At 45.0% G+C, this 20,552-nt stretch overlaps 1 protein-coding gene across 7 annotated transcripts in view; it reads left to right on the top strand.

The window, feature by feature from the left end:
* Nucleotides 1-20,552, top strand: part of TRAPPC12 (trafficking protein particle complex subunit 12) — a 79,194-nt gene that overhangs the window by 2,297 nt on the left and 56,345 nt on the right. For 2 of the 7 annotated variants that reach the window (XM_085861402.1, XM_085861406.1), the window contains 4 exons: nt 14,664-15,561; nt 16,642-16,889; nt 19,734-19,850; nt 19,947-20,060. In XM_085861402.1, coding sequence (XP_085717528.1) covers nt 14,682-15,561; nt 16,642-16,889; nt 19,734-19,850; nt 19,947-20,060 — 1,359 coding nt within the window. In that variant the 5' untranslated portion in view covers nt 14,664-14,681. Of the gene's footprint in view, nt 1-5,087; nt 5,110-6,362; nt 6,507-7,274; nt 7,555-14,261; nt 15,562-16,641; nt 16,890-19,733; nt 19,851-19,946; nt 20,061-20,552 lie in introns of those variants that run through there. The other 5 variants (XM_085861404.1, XM_085861401.1, XM_085861403.1 and 2 more) reach the window with 5 other exon arrangements.

The raw sequence follows: 20,552 nt of genomic DNA, 5'->3' as shown, positions 1-20,552 counted from the left end.
GGTGTTGAGGTGACGTTGTGCAGTGTGGTGGTGTTGAGGTGACTCGGTACGGTGTGGTGTTGTGGTGACTCGGTACGGTGTGGTGTTGTGGAGGTGACGTTGTGCGGTACGGTGTGGTGTTGAGGTGACTCGGTACGGTGTGGTGTTGTGGAGGTGACGTTGTGCGGTACGGTGTGGTGTTGAGGTGACTCGGTACGGTGTGGTGTTGTGGAGGTGACGTGCGGTATGGTGGTGTTGAGGTGACTCGGCACGGTGTGGTGGTGTGGAGGTAACGTTGTGCGGTATGGTGGTGTTGAGGTGACTCGGTACGGTGTGGTGGTGTGGGGGTGAAGTTGTGCGGTATGCTGGTGTTGAGGTGACTCGGTACGGTGTGGTGTTGTGGAGGTGACGTTGTGCGGTATGGTGGTCTTGAGGTGACTCGGTACGGTGTGGTGTTGAGGTGACTCGGTACGGTGTGGTGTTGTGGAGGTGACGTGCGGTATGGTGGTGTTGAGGTGACTGGGTACGGTGTGGTGTTGTGGAGGTGACGTTGTGCGGTATGGTGGTGTTGAGGTGACTCGGTACGGTGTGGTGTTGTGGAGGTGACGTTGTGCGGTATGGTGGTGTTGAGGTGACTCGGTACGGTGTGGTGTTGTGGAGGTGACGTTGTGCGGTATGGTGGTGTTGAGGTGACTCGGTGTACGGTGTGGTGTTGTGGAGGTGACGTTGTGCGGTATGGTGGTGTTGAGGTGACTCGTGGTGGTGTGGAGGTGACGTTGTGCGGTATGGTGGTGGTGAGGTGACGCGGTATGGTGTGGTGGTGTGGGGGTGAAGTTGTGTGGTATGCTGGTGTTGAGGTGACTCGGTACGGTGTGGTGTTGAGGTGACGTGTGGGGTGGTGTTGAGGTGAGTGTACGGTGTGGTGTTGAAGTGGCTCGGCATGGTGTGGTGTGCAGGTGAGGTTGTGCAGTGTGGTTGTGTTAAGGTGACGCGGTACGGTGTGGTGTTGTGATTCGGTACGGTGTGGTGTTGAGGTGACTCGGTACGGTGTGGTGTTGAGGTGACTCTGTACGGTGTGGTGTTGAGGTGACTCGGTACGGTGTGGTGTTGAGGTGACTTGGTACGGTGTGGTGTTGAGGTGACTCGGTACGGTGTGGTGTTGAGGTGACTCGGTACGGTGTGGTGTTGTGATGACTCGGTACGGTGTGGTGTTGTGACTCGGTACGGTGTGGTGTTGAGGTGACTCGGTACGGTGTGGTGTTGTGGAGGGGACGTTGTGCGGTACGGTGTGGTGTTGAGGTGACTCGGTACGGTGTGGTGTTGAGGTGACTCGGTACGGTGTGGTGTTGAGGTGACTCGGTACGGTGTGGTGTTGAGGTGACTCGGTACGGTGTGGTGTTGTGGTGACTCGGTACGGTGTGGTGTTGAGGTGACGTGTGGGGTGGTGTTGAGGTGACTGTACGGTGTGGTGTTGAGGTGACGTTGTGCAGTGTGGTGGTGTTGTGGTGACTCGGTGCGGTGCGGTGTTGTGGAGGTGACGTTGTGCGGTACGGTGTGGTGTTGAGGTGACTCGGTACGGTGTGGTGTTGAGGTGAATTGGTACGGTGTGGTGTTGTGGAGGTGACTCGGTACGGTGTGGTGTTGTGGAGGTGACGTTGTGCGGTACTGTGTGGTGTTGAGGTGACTCGGCACGGTGTGGTGTTGTGGAGGTGACGTTGTGCGGTATGGTGGTGTTGAGGTGACTCGGTACGGTGTGGTGTTGTGGAGGTGACGTTGTGCGGTATGGTGGTGTTGAGGTGACTCGGTATGGTGTGGTGGTGTGGGGGTGAAGTTGTGTGGTATGCTGGTGTTGAGGTGACTCGGTACTGTGTGGTGTTGAGGTGACGTGTGGGGTGGTGTTGAGGTGACTGTACGGTGTGGTGTTGAAGTGACTCTGTATGGTGTGGTGTGCAGGTGACGTTGTGCAGTGTGGTGGTGTTGAGGTGACTCGGTACGGTGTGGTGTTGAGGTGACGCGGCACGGTGTGGTGTTGTGACTCGGTGCGGTGTGGTGTTGTGGAGGTGATGTGCGGTGTGGTGTTGAGGTGACTCGGTACGGTGTGGTGTTGAGGTGACTCGGTGCGGTGTGGTGTTGAGGTGACTCGGTACGGTGTGGTGTTGAGGTGACTCGGCACGGTGTGGTGGTGTGGAGGTGACGTTGTGCGGTATGGTGGTGTTGAGGTGACTCGGTATGGTGTGGTGGTGTGTGGGGTGAAGTTGTGTGGTATGCTGGTGTTGAGGTGACTCGGTACTGTGTGGTGTTGAGGTGACGTGTGGGGTGGTGTTGAGGTGACTGTACGGTGTGGTGTTGAAGTGACTCGGTATGGTGTGGTGTGCAGGTGACGTTGTGCAGTGTGGTGGTGTTGAGGTGACTCGGTACGGTGTGGTGTTGAGGTGACGCGGTACGGTGTGGTGTTGTGACTCGGTACGGTGTGGTGTTGTGGAGGTGATGTGCGGTGTGGTGTTGAGGTGACTCGGTACGGTGTGGTGTTGAGGTGACTCGGTACGGTGTGGTGTTGAGGTGACTCGGTACGGTGTGGTGTTGAGGTGACTCGGTACGGTGTGGTGTTGTGATGACTCGGTACGGTGTGGTGTTGAGGTGACTCGGTACGGTGTGGTGTTGTGGAGGGGACGTTGTGCGGTACGGTGTGGTGTTGAGGTGACTCGGTACGGTGTGGTGTTGTGGAGGGGACGTTGTGCGGTACGGTGTGGTGTTGAGGTGACTCGGTACGGTGTGGTGTTGAGGTGACTCGGTATGGTGTGGTGTTGAGGTGACGTTGTGCGGTGCGGTGTGGTGTTGAGGTGACGTTGTGCGGTACGGTGTGGTGTTGAGGTGACGTTGTGCGGTACGGTGTGGTGTTGTGGACGTGACGTTGTGCGGTACGGTGTGGTGTTGAGCTGACTCGGTACGGTGTGGTGTTGAGGTTACGTGTGGGGTGGTGTTGAGGTGACTGTACGGTGTGGTGTTGAGGTGACGTTGTGCAGTGTGTTGAGGTGACTCGGTACGGTGTGGTGTTGAGGTGACTCGGTGTGGTGTTGAGGTGACTCGGTACGGTGTGGTGTTGTGGTGACTCGGTACGGTGTGGTGTTGAGGTGACTCGGTACGGTGTGGTGTTGAGGTGACGTGTGGTGTTGAGGTGACGTTGTGCAGTGTGGTGGTGTTGAGGTGACTCGGTACGGTGTGGTGTTGTGGTGACTCGGTACGGTGTGGTGTTGTGGAGGTGACGTTGTGCGGTACGGTATGGTGTTGAGGTGACTCGGTACGGTGTGGTGTTGTGGAGGTGACGTTGTGCGGTACGGTGTGGTGTTGAGGTGACCAGGTACGGTGTGGTGTTGTGCAGGTGACGTGCGGTATGGTGGTGTTGAGGTGACTCGGTACGGTGTGGTGGTGTGGGGGGAACGTTGGGCGGTATGGTGGTGTTGAGGTGACTCGGTCCGGTGTGGTGGTGTGGGGGTGAAGTTGTGCGGTATGCTGGTGTTGAAGTGACTCGGTACGGTGTGGTGTTGTGGAGGTGACGTTGTGCGGTATGGTGGTCTTGAGGTGACCCGGTACGGTGTGGTGTTGAGGTGACGTGTGGGGTGGTGTTGAGGTGACTGTACGGTGTGGTGTTGAGGTGACTTGGTACGGTGTGGTGTGGAGGTGACGTTGTGCAGTGTGGTGGTGTTGAGGTGACTCGGTACGGTGTGGTGTTGTGGTGACTCGGTGCGGTGTGGTGTTGTGGAGGTGATGTGCGGTGTGGTGTTGTGGTGACTCGGTACGGTGTGGTGTTGAGGTGACTCGGTACGGTGTGGTGTTGAGGTGACTCGGTACGGTGTGGTGTTGTGGAGGGGACGTTGTGCGATACGGTGTGGTGTTGAGGTGACTCGGTACGGTGTGGTGTTGTTGAGGTGACTCGGTACGGTGTGGTGTTGTGGAGGTGACGTTGTGCGGTACGGTGTGGTGTTGAGGTGACTCGGTACGGTGTGGTGTTGTGGAGGGGACGTTGTGCGGTACGGTGTGGTGTTGAGGTGACTCGGTACGGTGTGGTGTTGTGGAGGTGATGTGCGGTGTGGTGTTGAGGTGACTCGGTACGGTGTGGTGTTGAGGTGACTCGGTACGGTGTGGTGTTGAGGTGACTCGGTACGGTGTGGTGTTGAGGTGACTCGGTACGGTGTGGTGTTGTGGAGGTGTCGTGTGGTACGGTGTGTTGTGGATCTGACTCGGTACGGTGTGGTGTTGTGGAGGTGACTCGGTACGGTATGGTGTTGTGGAGGTGACGTTGTGCGGTATGGTGGTGTTGAGGTGACTCGGTACGGTGTGGTGTTGAGGTGACTCGGTACGGTGTAGTGGTGTGGAGGTGACGTGCGGTATGGTGGTGTTGAGGTGACTCGGTACGGTGTAGTGGTGTGGAGGTGACGTTGTGCGTTATGGTGGTGTTGAGGTGACTCGGTACGGTGTGGTGTTGTGGAGGTGACGTTGTGCAGTATGGTGGTGTTGAGGTGACTCGGTACGGTGTGGTGTTGTGGAGGTGACTCGGTACGGTGTGGTGTTGTGGAGGTGACGTGCGGTATGGTGGTGTTGAGGTGACTGGGTACGGTGTGGTGTTGTGGAGGTGCCGTTGCGCGGTATGGTGGTGTTGAGGTGACTCGGTACGGTGTGGTGTTGTGGAGGTGACGTTGTGCGGTATGGTGGTGTTGAGGTGACTCGGTACGGTGTGGTGTTGTGGAGGTGACGTTGTGCGGTATGGTGGTGTTGAGGTGACTCGGTACGGTGTAGTGGTGTGGAGGTGACGTTGTGCGGTGTTGGTCATGTAATGCATTTTAACTGTACATCAATGTTGATTGGCCAAAATAGAGAAGGACTCTTTTTGAAGAAGAAGAATGAGATAAACTTTCAGGACACGTTTTCACGTTGTCGATCTAAAGTTTGTTCATATGCAGCACAAGGCTGTGGGGTGGCATGGTTGGCTGAGGGGTGCGGCTGTTCCGCTGATGCAGTGCCTTCCTGCTGGTTTGGGCAGGAATTTGGAACTTTGTCATCATGCCGGCGATAGCTTGCCAACTCTTCGTGAAGGACACCATGGGATCTTAAAAGGTCCCCTCACATGCTAAAGTACATAAATTTCATTTATACATGTCCTGGAGGAGTTTTTCATCATGATTTCAGATCTGACAATGTTTTTTTTTTTTCACAATACTCGTTCTGTAAAATGTAAAATTAAAAAAACAAACTTCTTCGGGAACGCCCCTAAAAATTCTCCTGAAAGGGGCGTAACCCACATGACGTCATATCCAGAAAGTCAAAGGCTGCACGCTAATTACTCGGGTTGGAGGTCTACGTGATTCTATTGGCTTGCTGTGTTTCCACATTTGATTGGTCGACTCAATCGCTTCGCTCATTTCTGCTTTAAAAAAATCGAACATTTGGTTTTGAATAATGGATGACATGGACTTTCACTTGTCTGGTAGCGACAGTGAGTGTGAGAGAAATGAAGGATTTTGGTCTGAATCACATGGAGAATTGTTGGATAACGTAGTCGCGGGAGGTGAAGTTCAGGCAGCTTGAAATGAAATACGGCCTTACCAGTTCGAGCCCGAAGCAGGACAAGCAAAGAAAAATGGCAATGAAATTCCCGGAGTTCATGATGATCGGGAGGACATCGAAGGAAGACTAGGAAATAACAACTGGTTCGACTAAATCCCATTCGTAATTCAATCATGTAAATTCGACTTGCATACTGCTCGATATCTGAAATATTTTTGTGAGGTGACGTGAACAGCGCAGCGGACATGTTGCTCCACGGCGAATTAATCACAAACAAGGCCGGCGCATGTCATCGGCCGTATCTCTCCGCGCATAAAACGAAGCAACCTCGCAGTTCGGATACGATGAAAACTTGTGTGCAGAACACACCTTGTGACACAATTGTCTCGAGTCGTCCGATAAATCTGACGTTCTGTTGCATTTTTTTTTTTTTTAATTCCTACTGTCGTCATGTCGCACCAGTCAAAAACAATGAAAAAAAGAGAATAATAAATAAAAGCTACAGCACGTCAGATTTATCGGCCTAGTCCGACGGACGACGGATTTATCGGACTAGTCCAGACCAGTGTTTCTCAACCGGGGTTCCCTGGAACCCTCGGGTTCCGCAAGAGGTCGCTAGGGGTTCCGCGAGAAACAGTAATAAATAGGCTAATGTATTTTTCAGTAGTTTTTGTTTGATTTCATATTCGTAATTTTACTATACATGCACGGCATATTGTTGGAAACTCCTTTGTTATTATAATGGAGGCTTCAACCTCTTATATTATTTACAATTATAACAACCATAGGGAATGTATTTAACGATGTCTATATGGCGCCAGTGTGAAACCGCCCTCACTGGTTCGTGGACGTCCTGTACGCGGCAGATTCGTGTATCATTGAGTGACTGACTCAAGTACGGGACGCATGCACGGTGTCCATCTATCTTCTCTGTGCTTCCTCGCGTGGTCTCTCTCTCTCTCAAGGTTAGTTCTTCTGTTTACCTTTATTGCTTCAGCTTTATTTGTTTAAGTTTTGTTTATTAAGTTACATGAGGTGTTTTTTTTTTTTATTTAAATTTTTTTCTTTTTTTTGTGAATTAAATCCTCGGTGTGAGGTCTCATAAACGAGCAGTATGTTTTTTGTTTTTTTTCATTGCCAATAAATTTGACAAAAAGGGGGTCATTTTTTCCTTAAACCAGGTATCCGAAAAAAATTTATTATATTTACCATGTGAACTACGATAAAAATAAAAAAGAGCTAGATATTAATAATGGTATATAATAATTTTTATCCAGGGGTACCCTGAGACATGAAAACTATTTCAAGGGTAAAAAGGTTGAGAAACGCTGGTTTAGACTCCAGAGATCTCGAGTCAATCCACTCTGTGAGTTACTGTATGTGACGTCAACGCTGCGATTCGCTGAAGTCAACTTTTTTTTCGGGGCGGGGCATAGCAAGTTGTGAAAAGCACCAGAAATGATCGAAATATTGCTCTAATTATCCCATTTTTGATAAAAAAAACATGGGTGATTTCTTCACTCGGAAGGTCAAGTTAATATATATATATATATATATATATATATATATATATATATATATATATATATATATATATATATATATCTTTATTTTGCATGTCAGGGGACCTTTAAAGTTCAGCAACGAATGCTCGCAGATCAGACGTTCCGTCTCTCTCTTTGTAATTTATTACTTACGAAATCTAAAGATTTCGTAAGTATATTGATGACTTCCGTCATCTGTTTGTGTGTGTGTTTGTTTGTTTGTAGGCACGATAACTCGAGAACGGAAGAAGCTACCAATGTCAAATTACACCACGTGATTCAGGAGGGTGATGGCTAGCGCTGATTAGATTTTGGTCAAAATCGGTCAAAGGTCAAGGTCACAGTGAGGTCAAACATTCGATTTTTGATGGTTTGGTACAGAATCATCGTATAAACTTCTGGTTTGCGTCGCTACCTTCTCTGGAGACAGCTTTTATTAGACAAGGTCAGAGGTCAAGTTGACGATTTCGTAAGTACCAGTCTATGACTTTGTTTATTTGTGATTCTGACCTCACTTTACAGTCTCATTCTACACTTGAGTCACTTGTTGCTGTTTTAGATCAGGAGGGATCCCATAACGAAGGTAAATGCACATTTGTACAAGGAAACAAAAAGAACAGACAACATCTCGATCAGTGAAAGTACAACAATACAGAAACTAGAAAACGAAGCATCCTACAAATACCGAGGAATAAGAAGAAGGCCCCCAGTTACAACACAAAAAAAATGTGTAACATATTCAACAAAGAGTACTTATACAGAATAAGACTAATTCCTAAGTCATCTCTCTCATCAAGAAACGTAACCAAACCCATAAACCAACGTGCAGTGCCGGTATTCCGATCTAACTGTGCAATTATAAACTGGCCACATCTGTAGATCAACAATGTGGACACCAAAACAAGAAAACTTCGAACTACTCACAAGATGTTCTACAAAAACCAATGCATACCGAGGTTGTAATTATCGAGACGAGAGAGTGGAGGCGGTTTGATGGAGCTTAACAAAGCGCACAGAACATCGTGTGTCAGACTAGCGGAGGATGTGAAGAGCTCAACAGACTATCGTGTGAGATTTGTACAATAGCGAGGAAACAACAAACCAGAAAAGGAATCGTTAATCCATTTTGCAACAAACTTCAAAACACAGGTGCAAATGATGGACACCACACAGGACACAGAAATAAACACAGCCCCAACTAGAGGGGGAGCACTCGGGTGAGTGCAAAACCTCCGCCGCCAATACTGCTGGGTCACTCAAGTGAACCTTATATCTTATTCATTAAATATGATGTCAACAGTGCTGAGTTATAGTTCTTTTCTCTAACATTTTTTTTTTTGGGGGGGGGGGGTTGGGAATCACTTAAAACATGTAGAAATGCAAAAAAAAATCAATTTTGTTGAAAAAAAAGTTGCAATTTTTTTTTGGGGGGGTTGGAAATCACTTAAAACATGTAGAAATGCAAAAAAAAAAACATTTTCTCTTTTTTTTGGGGGGGAGTAACAATTTTTTGGGGGTTGGAAATCACTTAAAACATGTAGAAATGCAAAAAAGAAATTCTTTTTTTTTGGGGGGGTAAAAAAAAATTTTGGGGGGGGGGGGGGGTTGGAAATCACTTAAAACATATAGAAATGCAAAAAAAATTTCTTTTTTCTCTGACAATTTTTTTTTTTGGGGGGGGGGTCCAAGTCCAAAATTTAATGGCATGATCCTTGGACCATACCTCACCCCCCCCACCAAGTTTCGTTGAAATCCGTCGAGGAGTTTTTCCGTAATACTGTTCACAAACAAACAAACAAACAAACGGAAAGGGGTGAAAACAGAAACCTCCATCCATCTTCGAAGATGGCGGAGGTTAATGATTGCCTAGGAAAAAAAAGAGGAATATTACAAAAGGAAATATCAGCAGATATACTCTGACAAATGGGAGAATGACTAAAGAGCAGGAAGATTTGAGAAATAGGTTGACAGGACAGCTGTTAGGGTTAGAATTGGCTAAAGGCCCGGTCACACCTTGACGTTTTAGCCAGCGATGGCAACGTATTAAAATGTATGCAAAACGTTGGCTTACGTTGAACTTTTGATGTTTTTTCTTTAAAGATTCGGACGTATTCATAGCGACTTGGTCTTATGTATAACGCATTGGTAACGGACACAGAACGTTTCGTTGTGTTATAGATAACTTATACCAACGAATGCTGAACCTGTTGTCGGCCGACACAACCGATGCCCAACGATAGTCTAACTTAGGCATAGCGCGTTGCACGCATCGCCGACGATGTCGTGACGTAGCCTATTAAAAGGCTGACGCACAACGATTCGAATCATAACTGCCGTAGAAATGGAAGTGACAACATCGCGGTCACACCTTGGCGATCTTGCCAGCGTATGCCGACCTAAGAAAAATGTGTCTAAAACGTTGGGGCACGTCAAATACGGTACGAGTAAGTTTGGTATACGTGAGTAGAACGCTAAAGTACGCTATCATACGTCGTAGTAAGTAGAGTACGTCAAGAAATTTTAAACATGTTCAAAATTTTACGACGTACTCGGCGTATGACACACGTTCCGCATGCGATGGGGATGTTTTACACACGATATGTGGACGCTTACACACGTCCACAAAGGCTACTTATAAGCTACTCATAAGTCGAAACACGTCGCGGTAATGTCTTTTTTACGCGAAACTTATTTCTAACTTATGTTTGACGTGCTTTGAACCAATTCTTTACGTAGTCCCAACACACATCGACGTATGTAGACGTATTCCAATGACGTCTTCCGGTCGACAAAAAAAAATAAATTAACGTGTTTCTAGCTTACAACTGCCATATAAAGACGTGTTCCCAGCGGTTTTGGGAATTGGTATATAAAAATGCTGCTCATAAAAGGGGAACCCAACAGTGTTTTCGAGTCCTTTTTGAGTCGATGTCCATGTCAGCAGTAACAGTATCAGTATCAGTATCAGTATCAGTATCAGTATTATTATTAGTATTAGTAGTAGTTTGTTCATGTTGGCAGTAGTAGGTGAGTGTGAGGGGGAGGGTGTGGGTTATGATGGATCGTCCTTGCGTTTAACGATTTAACGATTTAAATGATAAACTCAACGATTTAAATGGCTGCATCTCCACTATTGAAAGTAGACGCTTGCGCTCAACAATTGGATTTTTTTTACACTCAACGACTTTTAAACGGTACCACTCAGCTATTTTCATTGTTTACAATGAACGATTTAAATTGCTGTCACTCGCCTTTGTTTTTTGATGCTGGCGCTCGGAAATTTTAATCGTTTCTATTGAACGTGCTAAATCGCTCAAACCCCACTATTGAAAGTAGACGCTTGCGCTCAACAATTGGATTTTTTTTACACTCAACGACTTTTAAACGGTACCACTCAGCTATTTTCATTGTTTACAATGAATGATTGAAATTGCTGTCACTCGCCTTTGTTTTTTGACGCTGGTGCTCGGAAATTTTAATCGTTTCTATTGAACGTGCTAAATCGCTCAAACCCCACTATTGAAAGTAGACGCTTGCGCTCAACAATTGGATTTTTTTTTACACTCAACGACTTTTAAACGGTACCACTCAGCTATTTTCATTGTTTACAATGAACGATTTAAATTGCTGTCACTCGCCCTTGTTTTTTGACGCTGGGGTTTGGAAATTTGAAGCGTTTCTTCTGAACGTGTTAAAACGCTCAAACTCGACTATTTTAAATAGACGCTGCCGATGGACAATTGGAATCATAGCCAAGCTAGACATCGAAGTGTGAACATCCTCGTCATGCCGAAGAAAAGTTTGAAGAATGCTGCAAATAAGTGTCCTGGCCGTGGCCGTGGACGCTGACGCAAGGACGATCCATTATACCGACGTCTTTCAGCCTATGAGTAACTTAAAAGTAACGTCTGTCGACGTGTGGCAACGATCGCGTAACGTGCCAACAACACGTTAATCATAGGTTAGAAATAAGTTTCGGGTACGCTAAACATTACCTCGGCATGTCTCATCTTATGATTAACTTACAAGTAGCATGTGTTGACGTCTGTCAACGATCGCAGACCGTGCATACAACTTGTGGCCAGCGTAGCGGAACGTGTGAGTCATACGCCGGCATACGTCGTGAAATTTCAAGCATGAAAAAATTTGAGGACAACCAAAAAGTACAACGTTTAAAGCCAACGTACAACGACGTATGGCAGTGTTTTTCAGCGTGCTCTCAATGTTATCAAAACTTACCCATAACGTATTCAACGTGTGCCAGCGTTTTAGAAAAAAAATTCAAAAATCGGCATACGTTGGCTAAAACGTCAAGGTGTGACCGGGCCTCAAGAAGAGGTCAAATTAGTTGGGATGGAGAACGAGTCATCATCAATGCCCAAGACAAAGGACATTACACGAATGTTTTTAAGAAAATGGTGGGATTGAGTCAATCGGGCAAATACAGGTTTTGTTATGAAGAAATAGAAAGTACCGGCCACCTCCTTTCGGGGTGTAAAAAACTCATGTCGGAACAGCTGTACACATAAAGACATGACAGTGTCTGCAGAGTAATCCATTGGGACATTTGTAAACATTTCAACATCCTGGTCACATAACAATCATGGAAACACAAACCAGATCCGATGGTTGAACATGAACAAGTAATGCTCACGTGTGACACGATGATCCCCTCAAGTGTGGATATTGCAAACAAAGCATTGCGCTCAGTCATGGTGCTGAAATACAAAAAGGAGAAATCAGCATTGTTGATTAAGGTCTTGGTTCCCAATGACTTCAGAATAAATGCCACATAAATTTGGAAAATGACCAAATACCAGGATCTGAAAAATGAGTTCAAGAGGATGTGGAAATTGAAGAAAGCTGAAATTGTCCCAGTGATGGTTGGAGCTACAGGAATGATGAGGAAAACCATTAGTGAGTATTTAAAAATCATTCTTGGGAATGTCACTACAAACGAGCTACAAGTGGAGGATGTCAGAGGTTCAGTGAAGATTCTGAGAAGAGTCCTTGGAATGAGGCTATGAGAACGAAACTTCACAATTTGATTCATGAATCATGATCCTTCACCAAAAAATAGGAGATGGAGATTTTGAGTTCTGGGAGAACTTCTTCCCACCTCCTGAAACCCACAAATGGAGATGACCAATGGTAAATGTAGTTTGCTGTCACGGTATTCTCCAAGCGAAGATACCGGAACACGATCATATCATTATTACAAAAACAAGAAGCAGCCGAACATTGCCTTGACCCTGAGTGGAGCCCCCCCCCCCCTTTCCTCCTGCCTGCCCCACCCCATGTGTCTGCAGGTGTCAAACCTCAATCACTTTATTCCAACATAAGCAGTGTACCCATGCCTTGGTGGATAGAGTTAGTGAATTATTTGCTGAACAATGTATATTCTGCAAATATATCCTGTTGGTTGTTTGTGTGGAATAATATTGAAGATTGTTTGTATGGATTAATATTTAGGGATGTTTGTGTGGAATAATATTTAGGGTTGTTTGTGTGGAATAATATTTCGGGATGTTTGTGTAGTGTAATATTTAGGGATGCTTGTGTGGAATAATATTGAGGATTGTTTTATGGATTAATATTTCGGGATGTTTGTGTGGAATAATATTTGGGGTTGTTTGTGTGGTGTAATATTTGGGGTTGTTTGTGTGGTGTAATATTTGGGGTTGTTTGTGTGGTGTAATATTTGGGGTTGTTTGTGTGGTGTAATACTTGGGGTTGTTTGTGTGGTGTAATATTTGGGGTTGTTTGTGTGGTGTAATACTTGGGGTTGTTTGTGTGGTGTAATATTTAGGGTTGTTTGTGTGGTGTAATATTTGGGGTTGTTTGCGCGGCGTAATACCTAGGGTTGTCTGTGTGGAATAATATTTCGGGATGTTTGTGTAGTGTAATATTTAGGGATGTTTGTGTGGAATAATATTGAGGATTGTTTGTATGGATTAATATTTAGGGATGTTTGTGTGGAATAATATTTAGGGATGTTTGTGTGGTGTAATATTTGGGTTGTTTGTGTGGTGTAATATTTGTGGTTGTTTGTGTGGTGTAATATTTGGGGTTGTTTGTGTGGTGTAATATTTGGGGTTGTTTGTGTGGTGTAATACTTGGGGTTGTTTGTGTGGTGTAATATTTGGGGTTGTTTGTGTGGTGTAATATTTAGGGTTGTTTGTGTGGTGTAATATTTGGGGTTGTTTGTGTGGTGTAATATTTGGGGTCGTTTGTGTGTTGTAATATTTATGAAACAGAAGACCAAGAAGTAACCCAAAGAAGTAAAGAGTGAAGACTGAGTCCATCAGAAGGAACCTGGATCGGATGCGGGTTTCAGCCGCCACTCCACTACCCTCAAACCCATCCAGGCGCAGCCAAGTGAGCCTTACAGAAAAATTTCTCTAAAACTTCCCTCTTCCTGAGAGAGAGAAATAATGAAAGAGAGGAAAGGAATAGGGAGTAAATAAAAATAGATGATTGAGAAGAAAAATCAAGAATTAGAATGAATAGAGAATTGTGAAAGAAAAAAAAATGTGGAGTAGAACGATGTCGGGAAGAACCCAGACAGATCGATTTCAGCACTTACTCCCAACGCTCAAACACAGCTACATGTTTGTGTGGTACGATAGTTAACAATATATACTATGAAAGTTATGAAACCTTTTTAGATGATTCAAAACGTTAACATGCCAACATCGCAGGAAGGTACTCGGAGGAAACACCTGATCCCGACGGGAGAGTAATATTAACTCTCTCTGGTCAGGATCATTAAAACACTTTTACCGTGCGACGTGTACATTGTACTTTGCCATATACACATCACTCAGTGCCATGTGTACGTTACTCCGTGCCACTTTTGCATTGAACTATGCCATATACACATTGCTTCGTGCCATGTGTACATTGTACGATGCCACGTGTGCATTGCCTCGTTCCACGTGTACATTACTCCATGCCCCGTGTACATTGTACTATGCCATATACACATTACCTCGTGCCACATGTGCATTGTACTGTGCCACGTGTGCATTGTACCGTGCCACCTGTACATTGTACCGTGCCACCTGTACATTGTACTGTGCCACGTGCTCCTTATTCTATCGTGCAAGTGCTCTGTATGTGAACATTGCACAATGCTACGTCTACAGTGCGCTTGTGCTGTGCTCCTGTACATTGCACTGTCACTATGCCACGTGTACAGTGCAACATTGCAATTCCTCTCCACACCTGATATATAATACCATCCCCCACATCCCCTAACCACCACTGCATAGTGCTGTACTGTACATAACAGGGTTGATCACAAACACCAACTACTGTGTTTTCCGGTTTTACTACACATGTTTAATTAATTTTCATCAACACTTGTATCATTCCTTCCGATGACCGATAATGCATGAAAACCTTGAGGTTGTGTGAACTGTCCTCTCTGATATAAAGTGTTTGTTTAAAGACGAGTTGAGATTCTGTAACAAGCCATCAGCCCTTGGTAAAATTTTGATTTTGATATTACTGTACAGGTACATGTGCAAGTTTTGTTGAAAATTTCATATGTACAGTGTCTTTATCTCCCAACAGCACACGTGCTTGGACATCATGGAGCAGCTTTTGGACTGTGACTCTTTTGCAGACGTCACCTCTCCTGTTGGTGGGACCGAAGGTGCTCATCAGGAGGTCCCTGTGTGCGCCACAGAAACGGTCGTTCTCAATAATCCCGATTTGGTTGTTCAGGAGGTTACTGTTGACCTAGATGATGCTGACAATGTGTCGTGTGAGCCTATGATGGAGAGTGTCCTCATTTCTGACTCTCCCAACAATAGTGAGGATGAAGTGACTCTTAACCCTTCTGAAATCACTGGAGCAGAATTGCAGCCGACATGCACACCAACAGATGTTGCACAGCCAGAAGCTGATGATGGTAGCCTTAAAGAACACCTTGCGGATTCTTTGAAAGTTCTCGATGAGCAGGAAGCCGACGTTTCACCAGAGCTTGAAGGCATTGAACCTGCTGAGAGTGGTTCCCAACTTGATGTAAGGGTAGAATCTGTTGGAGGCGATTTCACGGATGTTTCGACGACTGTTGGCATTCCAGGAAGTCTGGGGGAAGAGCTGAAGAATCGTGAAGATCCCCTACCGATTTGCACAATTTTTAACAAGGGTGCAAAAGGCAAAATGGCCGGCCCTCGGAAGGAAGACGGTTTCCAAAGCCAGATGATCAAATCTCCGAGCTGCAGTGCCAGTCTCGAGGTTCAATCCATCTCGTCACCGATCCACCCGAGTCCAAGCCTGAGCAAGTTCTTCGCTGAGGACAGCTCGGCACCTGCCACTGGAGCAGACTTCTTTGATTCCTTTACTTCGACGTCCTTCAGTTCTGTGAGTAACTCCAACGTCCGGGGAGGCCCGTCGAAGGAACACGGACCACGTGCAGGAGATATTGCAGTACCTTTGCAGGCCACCTTCTCCTTTGGCTGCACAGGTTGGTGCCTTTTAAATTGTGCTCATGGTTCGCCTTATCTTTCCAAGATTTGTTTAATTCTTCTGAACAGTGATCTTGAGTTAATGGAGTTGCAGGACAAATACATGAGGAGAAATTGGTGCACTGTTACGGTACATAACTAACACAGACACGTACCCAATCAACATCACATGTTGAATTTGAACCTGTGACCTCTGAATCGGGAGCAAGGGGTTCAGATGAGAACATCAGCAGGTAAATCAAACGCTATTTGATGTCCCCCGTACCTTGCTCACAGAGCTCACGTCGAAACCCATCACCTACCAAGTGTGCCTTCGCACAGGCCTCAGGAAGGATGATGTAATGGTGTTCCATTTATCTTATCCACACCCTCTTCCTCAATGCAGTGCAATCGTCATCTTATTGCATATTTTAAAACGCATTTCTTCAGGGTGACCTGTGAACTACCTCGTGATACGATGGCCCCAGATTCAAATCGTACGTGTGCACGCTTGATTTGCTTTAACATGAAGACTTGTTATCTGTAGCTCATTGATAACTTTCAGTCAAGAGTAAACAAAAGAACGTGGCCATCACGTTCAGAGTTATTGTATCTGTTTGAGCAAACTCGCTGTGTCTGTTAGAATGGACGTTTAACAGAGTTGTACAATCTGGGCTAAACCAGAGAATTGTTAGCGATTAGCATTTACTTATCATCATTCATTGCACTAAGTTGATCAGATAGCTCGGAGGTATCGCACTCGCCTTTGAACTGTCTGGTCTGGGTTCGATTCCTGACCTGATTGATGTTTCGCATGTTGGGCAATGCATTACAACGCTCGCCGTCCCTCGGCTGAACGTTCTTCGGGCATCATGTCGGCTCGTATTATTGGTGGAAGTTGAAGAATTGAAGCGGGGCATACAGTACATGGGACCGGCACAACTGCTTTCCAGGAAACGATGCAACCAGCAGCCAGCTGCTGCTTATGAATGAATGATTGAATGAGTTCTGATTGTCCAAAAGTTCCTTGTTTGCTATTTCACGAGTTGTATTATCCAGTGTCATATGCCATTTTGCTCCGTCTCACTGCGTTTCTGCAGTCGCGGATGATCCCAGTCTCTCGCTGGACAATCCTGACTCCCCGAAACCCGTTGCCGTGTTTGGTGGAGTCGACGATCTCTTTGCCACTGTGCTGAATTCGAATGACTATGACCGTCGCCACGACAGTTGGCTACCTTCGGAGGATACTCGACGCCTGCTCATTGCCATTGCCACAAAATCATTTGGAAGCGTTTTCGTGGAGAAAGAGCGATTGGCAATGCCGGGGCTGAAAGCTGATGTTCCTCAGGTCATTCCTACCCTCTTGTTTATGATATATTTATTTTTAATCATCTTGCTGCACTCCATGGTTCATCTACCCCCAAATATGTAACTGGAGTTATCGAGGTACAGCACCTTCAGAAAGTATTCACACTCCTTGATGTTTTTTTTTTCTTTCACATTTTGTTGTGTTGCAGCCTGAATTTAAAATGGATTAAATTTAAATGTTTTGTCACTGATCTACACAGAATACCCCATAATGACAAATGTTTTTCGAATTTTTTTATAAAATAATTAAAAATGAAAAGCTGAAATGTCTTGCGTCAATATGTATTCAATCCCTGAGTCAATACTTTGTCTAAGCGCCTTTGGCAGTGATTACAGATTCGAGTCTTCTTGGGTACGTCTGTATCAGCTTTTCACATCTGGATTTGGGAATCTTCTCCCATTCTTCCTTGCGGATTTGCTCGAGTTCTGTCAAGTTTGATGGGGAGGCTCTGTGAACAGCAATGAAGGGAAGTGCAAAGTGCTCGTCCATTGACGTGGAACGGTTTCTCTGTATGCAACTTTAACACTGAGACTGAAAATTCGGTTCTCAGTTTCTACTGGGAAAAAATCGACTGCAAGTTTCAGAAGTTCATCCTTCGTGCGTCGAGGTGATATGTTCCAAATTTCAGCAACGTCCGTTTCCACATTCTTGAGTTTTGAACAAAAAACCCCTCAAAATCAATGTTGGTGTCTGCCAGTCTGTTCGTCCATCCAAAATGTGTTGTCGCTCATATCTCAAAGGCTATTCTTGCGAAAAATGCCAAGGGGCATAGAAAAGGCCCCTTTTATGGTATGTGCCATGTGGCACACTATAGAAAACAAGGGACATTCCATGGCTTGTGGAAAATGCCAGATGATAAAAAAGAAGGGATATTCAAAAAAAATCTCGTGTGCATGCTGTTCTACCCTTGTGTTCTTTGGAGGAACCAAGTAATGCTCTAGAAAAGTTCATATAAAGGAGTGCCCCACGTATTTAGGTTAAAACCCGTCAGTATGTAGTTTTTTTTTTTTTTTTTTTTTTTTTTTGTGTACCTTGAAAATGAAAACACAGAAGATAATGTGCATGTGTGTGATTAATTCATTTGTTAAAAAAAAAAATTGGCGCCCCTTTACATGAACTTTTCTCGAGCATTACGTGGTTCCTACAAAAAACACAAGGGTAGTACAGCATGCACACACGCAATATTTTGTGAATGTGCCTTATTGTCTATTCTTTTGCATTTTCTATAATTTGTTCAATGCCCCTTCTTTTCTATAGTTTGCCACATGGCACATACCGTATAAAGGGGCCTTTTCTATGCCCTTAGTATTTTTCCCAACATCTTCAAGTCTTTCCACAGATTATCAATGGTATTCAAGTCTGGGCTTTGGTTGGCACACTCAAGGATTTTCACTTTCTTGTTCTGAAGCCATTCCAGTGTTGCTTTGCCTGTCTGCTTGGGGTCATTGTCTTGTTGGAACGTAAATTGTGACCTCAGTCAAAGGTCTTTTTTCACTCTGAAGCAGGTTCTCCTCAAGGATTTGCCTGTATTTGGCTCCATTCAATGTTTCTTCTCTTCTTACAAGTCTCCCAGTCCCTGCTGCTGAAAAGCATCTCCATAGCATGATGTTGCCACCACCATACTTCATGGTAGGGATGGTGTTCGATGGGTGATGAGCTGTGCTCGGTTTCCGCCAGACATAGCGTTTTGCATTCAGGCCAAAGAGTTTATTTTTCTTCTTATCAGAATCTTTTGCCTAATGCTCTCAGTCTTTCACGTGCCTTTTTGCAAACTCCAGGTGTGCTGTCCTGTGCCTTTTTCTCAGGAGTCGCTTCTGTCTCATCACTCCCCCATAAAGCCTAGATTTGTGAAGTGCTGCAGAGATTGTTGTCCTTCTGGCAGGTTCTCTCATCTCAGCCAAGGAACTCTAGTTCTGTCATGGTCATTAGGTTATTGGTCACCTCCCTGACCAAGGTCCTTCTTGCCCGGTTACTCAGTTTGGTCGGACGGCTAGCTCTAGGAAGAGTCTGGGTAGTTCCATATTCTTTCCATTTCCTTTTGATGGAGCTCACTGTGCTCTTGAACTTTCAACACTCCAGACATTGTTTTATACCCTTCCCCAGATCTATACCTCCTCACAATTCTATCTCGGAGCTCTACGGACAGTTCCTTGGACTTGATGGTAGCTTTTCTGCTCTGTCAACTGCGGGACCTTGTATACAAAGGTGTGTTTCTTTCTAAATCGTGTCCAATCGATTGAATTGGCCACAGGTAGACTCCAGTCAAGTTGAAGAGACTTCTCAAGGAGGATCAAAGGAAATGGGATACACCTGAGCTCAATTTGGAGTGTCATAGTCAAGGGGTTGAATACTTATTGATGCAAGACATTTCAGCTTTTAATTTTTAATTAATTTTATAAAAATTTCTTAAAACATGTTTTTACTTTGTCATTAAGGGGTATTTTGTGTGGAATGGTGACAAAAAAAATCTTAATTTAATCTGCTTTAAATTCAGGCTGTAACACAACAAAATGTGACAAAACTTGGGTGTGAATACTTTCTGAAGGCACTGCCCTTGCATGTGATCTAAGTTTTTTTATATATATATATATATATATATATATATATATATATATATATATATATATATATATATATATATATATATATATATATATATATATTGATGCGCTTTAAGTTATTGGTCGTTTATGCATTTCCCTTGAATTTATTCTTTCTCCAACCAATGGTATGTATTCACAATGTCCAAGCTTGGAATTTGTATGCGTCTCCAAAGTGGCAGGATTTGGACATTTGGACCAAAATGCATGTTGTTGGTTGCAGGTCAATGCCGTGAAAGCCCTCGTTTCGCAGTTTTTCGCAGAGCACGAGGTGGCCAAGATGCAGACCTTGACGGCGAGCTCAGTGGAGCAGTCTATCTCGGGCTTGAGGCAGCTGATTGTAAGAGATTTCCGTAATGAAGGACTGCACATTTTCCCTCGCGTTCTCACGGTTAACCCTTTCCGTGCAAAGCTGACCTGACTCGTGCACTGACAGGCCACCGACAACTGGACGGCAGCTGTGGAGTTGGTGGGACGAATGCTGTCTGCTCACGGACAGGGGTACAACAAGTGTGGCCATCCGACCAGTCACACCTCCGATTCTCTGCAGGTAACTCATATGTAGTCCAAACGCACGGTATTTTTCAATTCGATAACATTTATTTCCAAACAAGAGACGGAAGGATTACAAAACAGATTGAAAAAACATATTTCTTGTGTTGAGCACACACAAAATCACAAAGAATAAACAATACAAGGGCTGATTAAAGAACATAGTCCGAGACAATAAACCATGGTATAAAGTCAGGTAGTTGTCGAAAATCCATTTTTAATTTGAGGCACTGCAGGAAGAATGGTTTAGAATCACTGCAACTGCACATTAGGTTGTGAAATATAACATGAGATCAAGCATTTGTTAAATGTGTGTGAATCCAAGTTATTTAAACTGGAACATGTGTGTGAATCTAGATTATTTGAACTTGATTCACAAATATGTTCCAGTTTAAATAATCCGGAACATACGTGTGAATCTCGATTATTTCAACTGGAACATATATGGTTGCTCAGGAACGGCTGGCTTGGCAAGCAATAGCAATGGCAC

Source organism: Eptatretus burgeri, chromosome 17 (genome assembly GCF_056783735.1).
Source record: "Eptatretus burgeri isolate ZD-2024b chromosome 17, Ebu_testis_v1, whole genome shotgun sequence".
NCBI classification, from domain to species: domain Eukaryota; kingdom Metazoa; phylum Chordata; class Myxini; order Myxiniformes; family Myxinidae; genus Eptatretus; species Eptatretus burgeri.
This window is presented reverse-complemented; position numbering and strand designations above follow the sequence as displayed.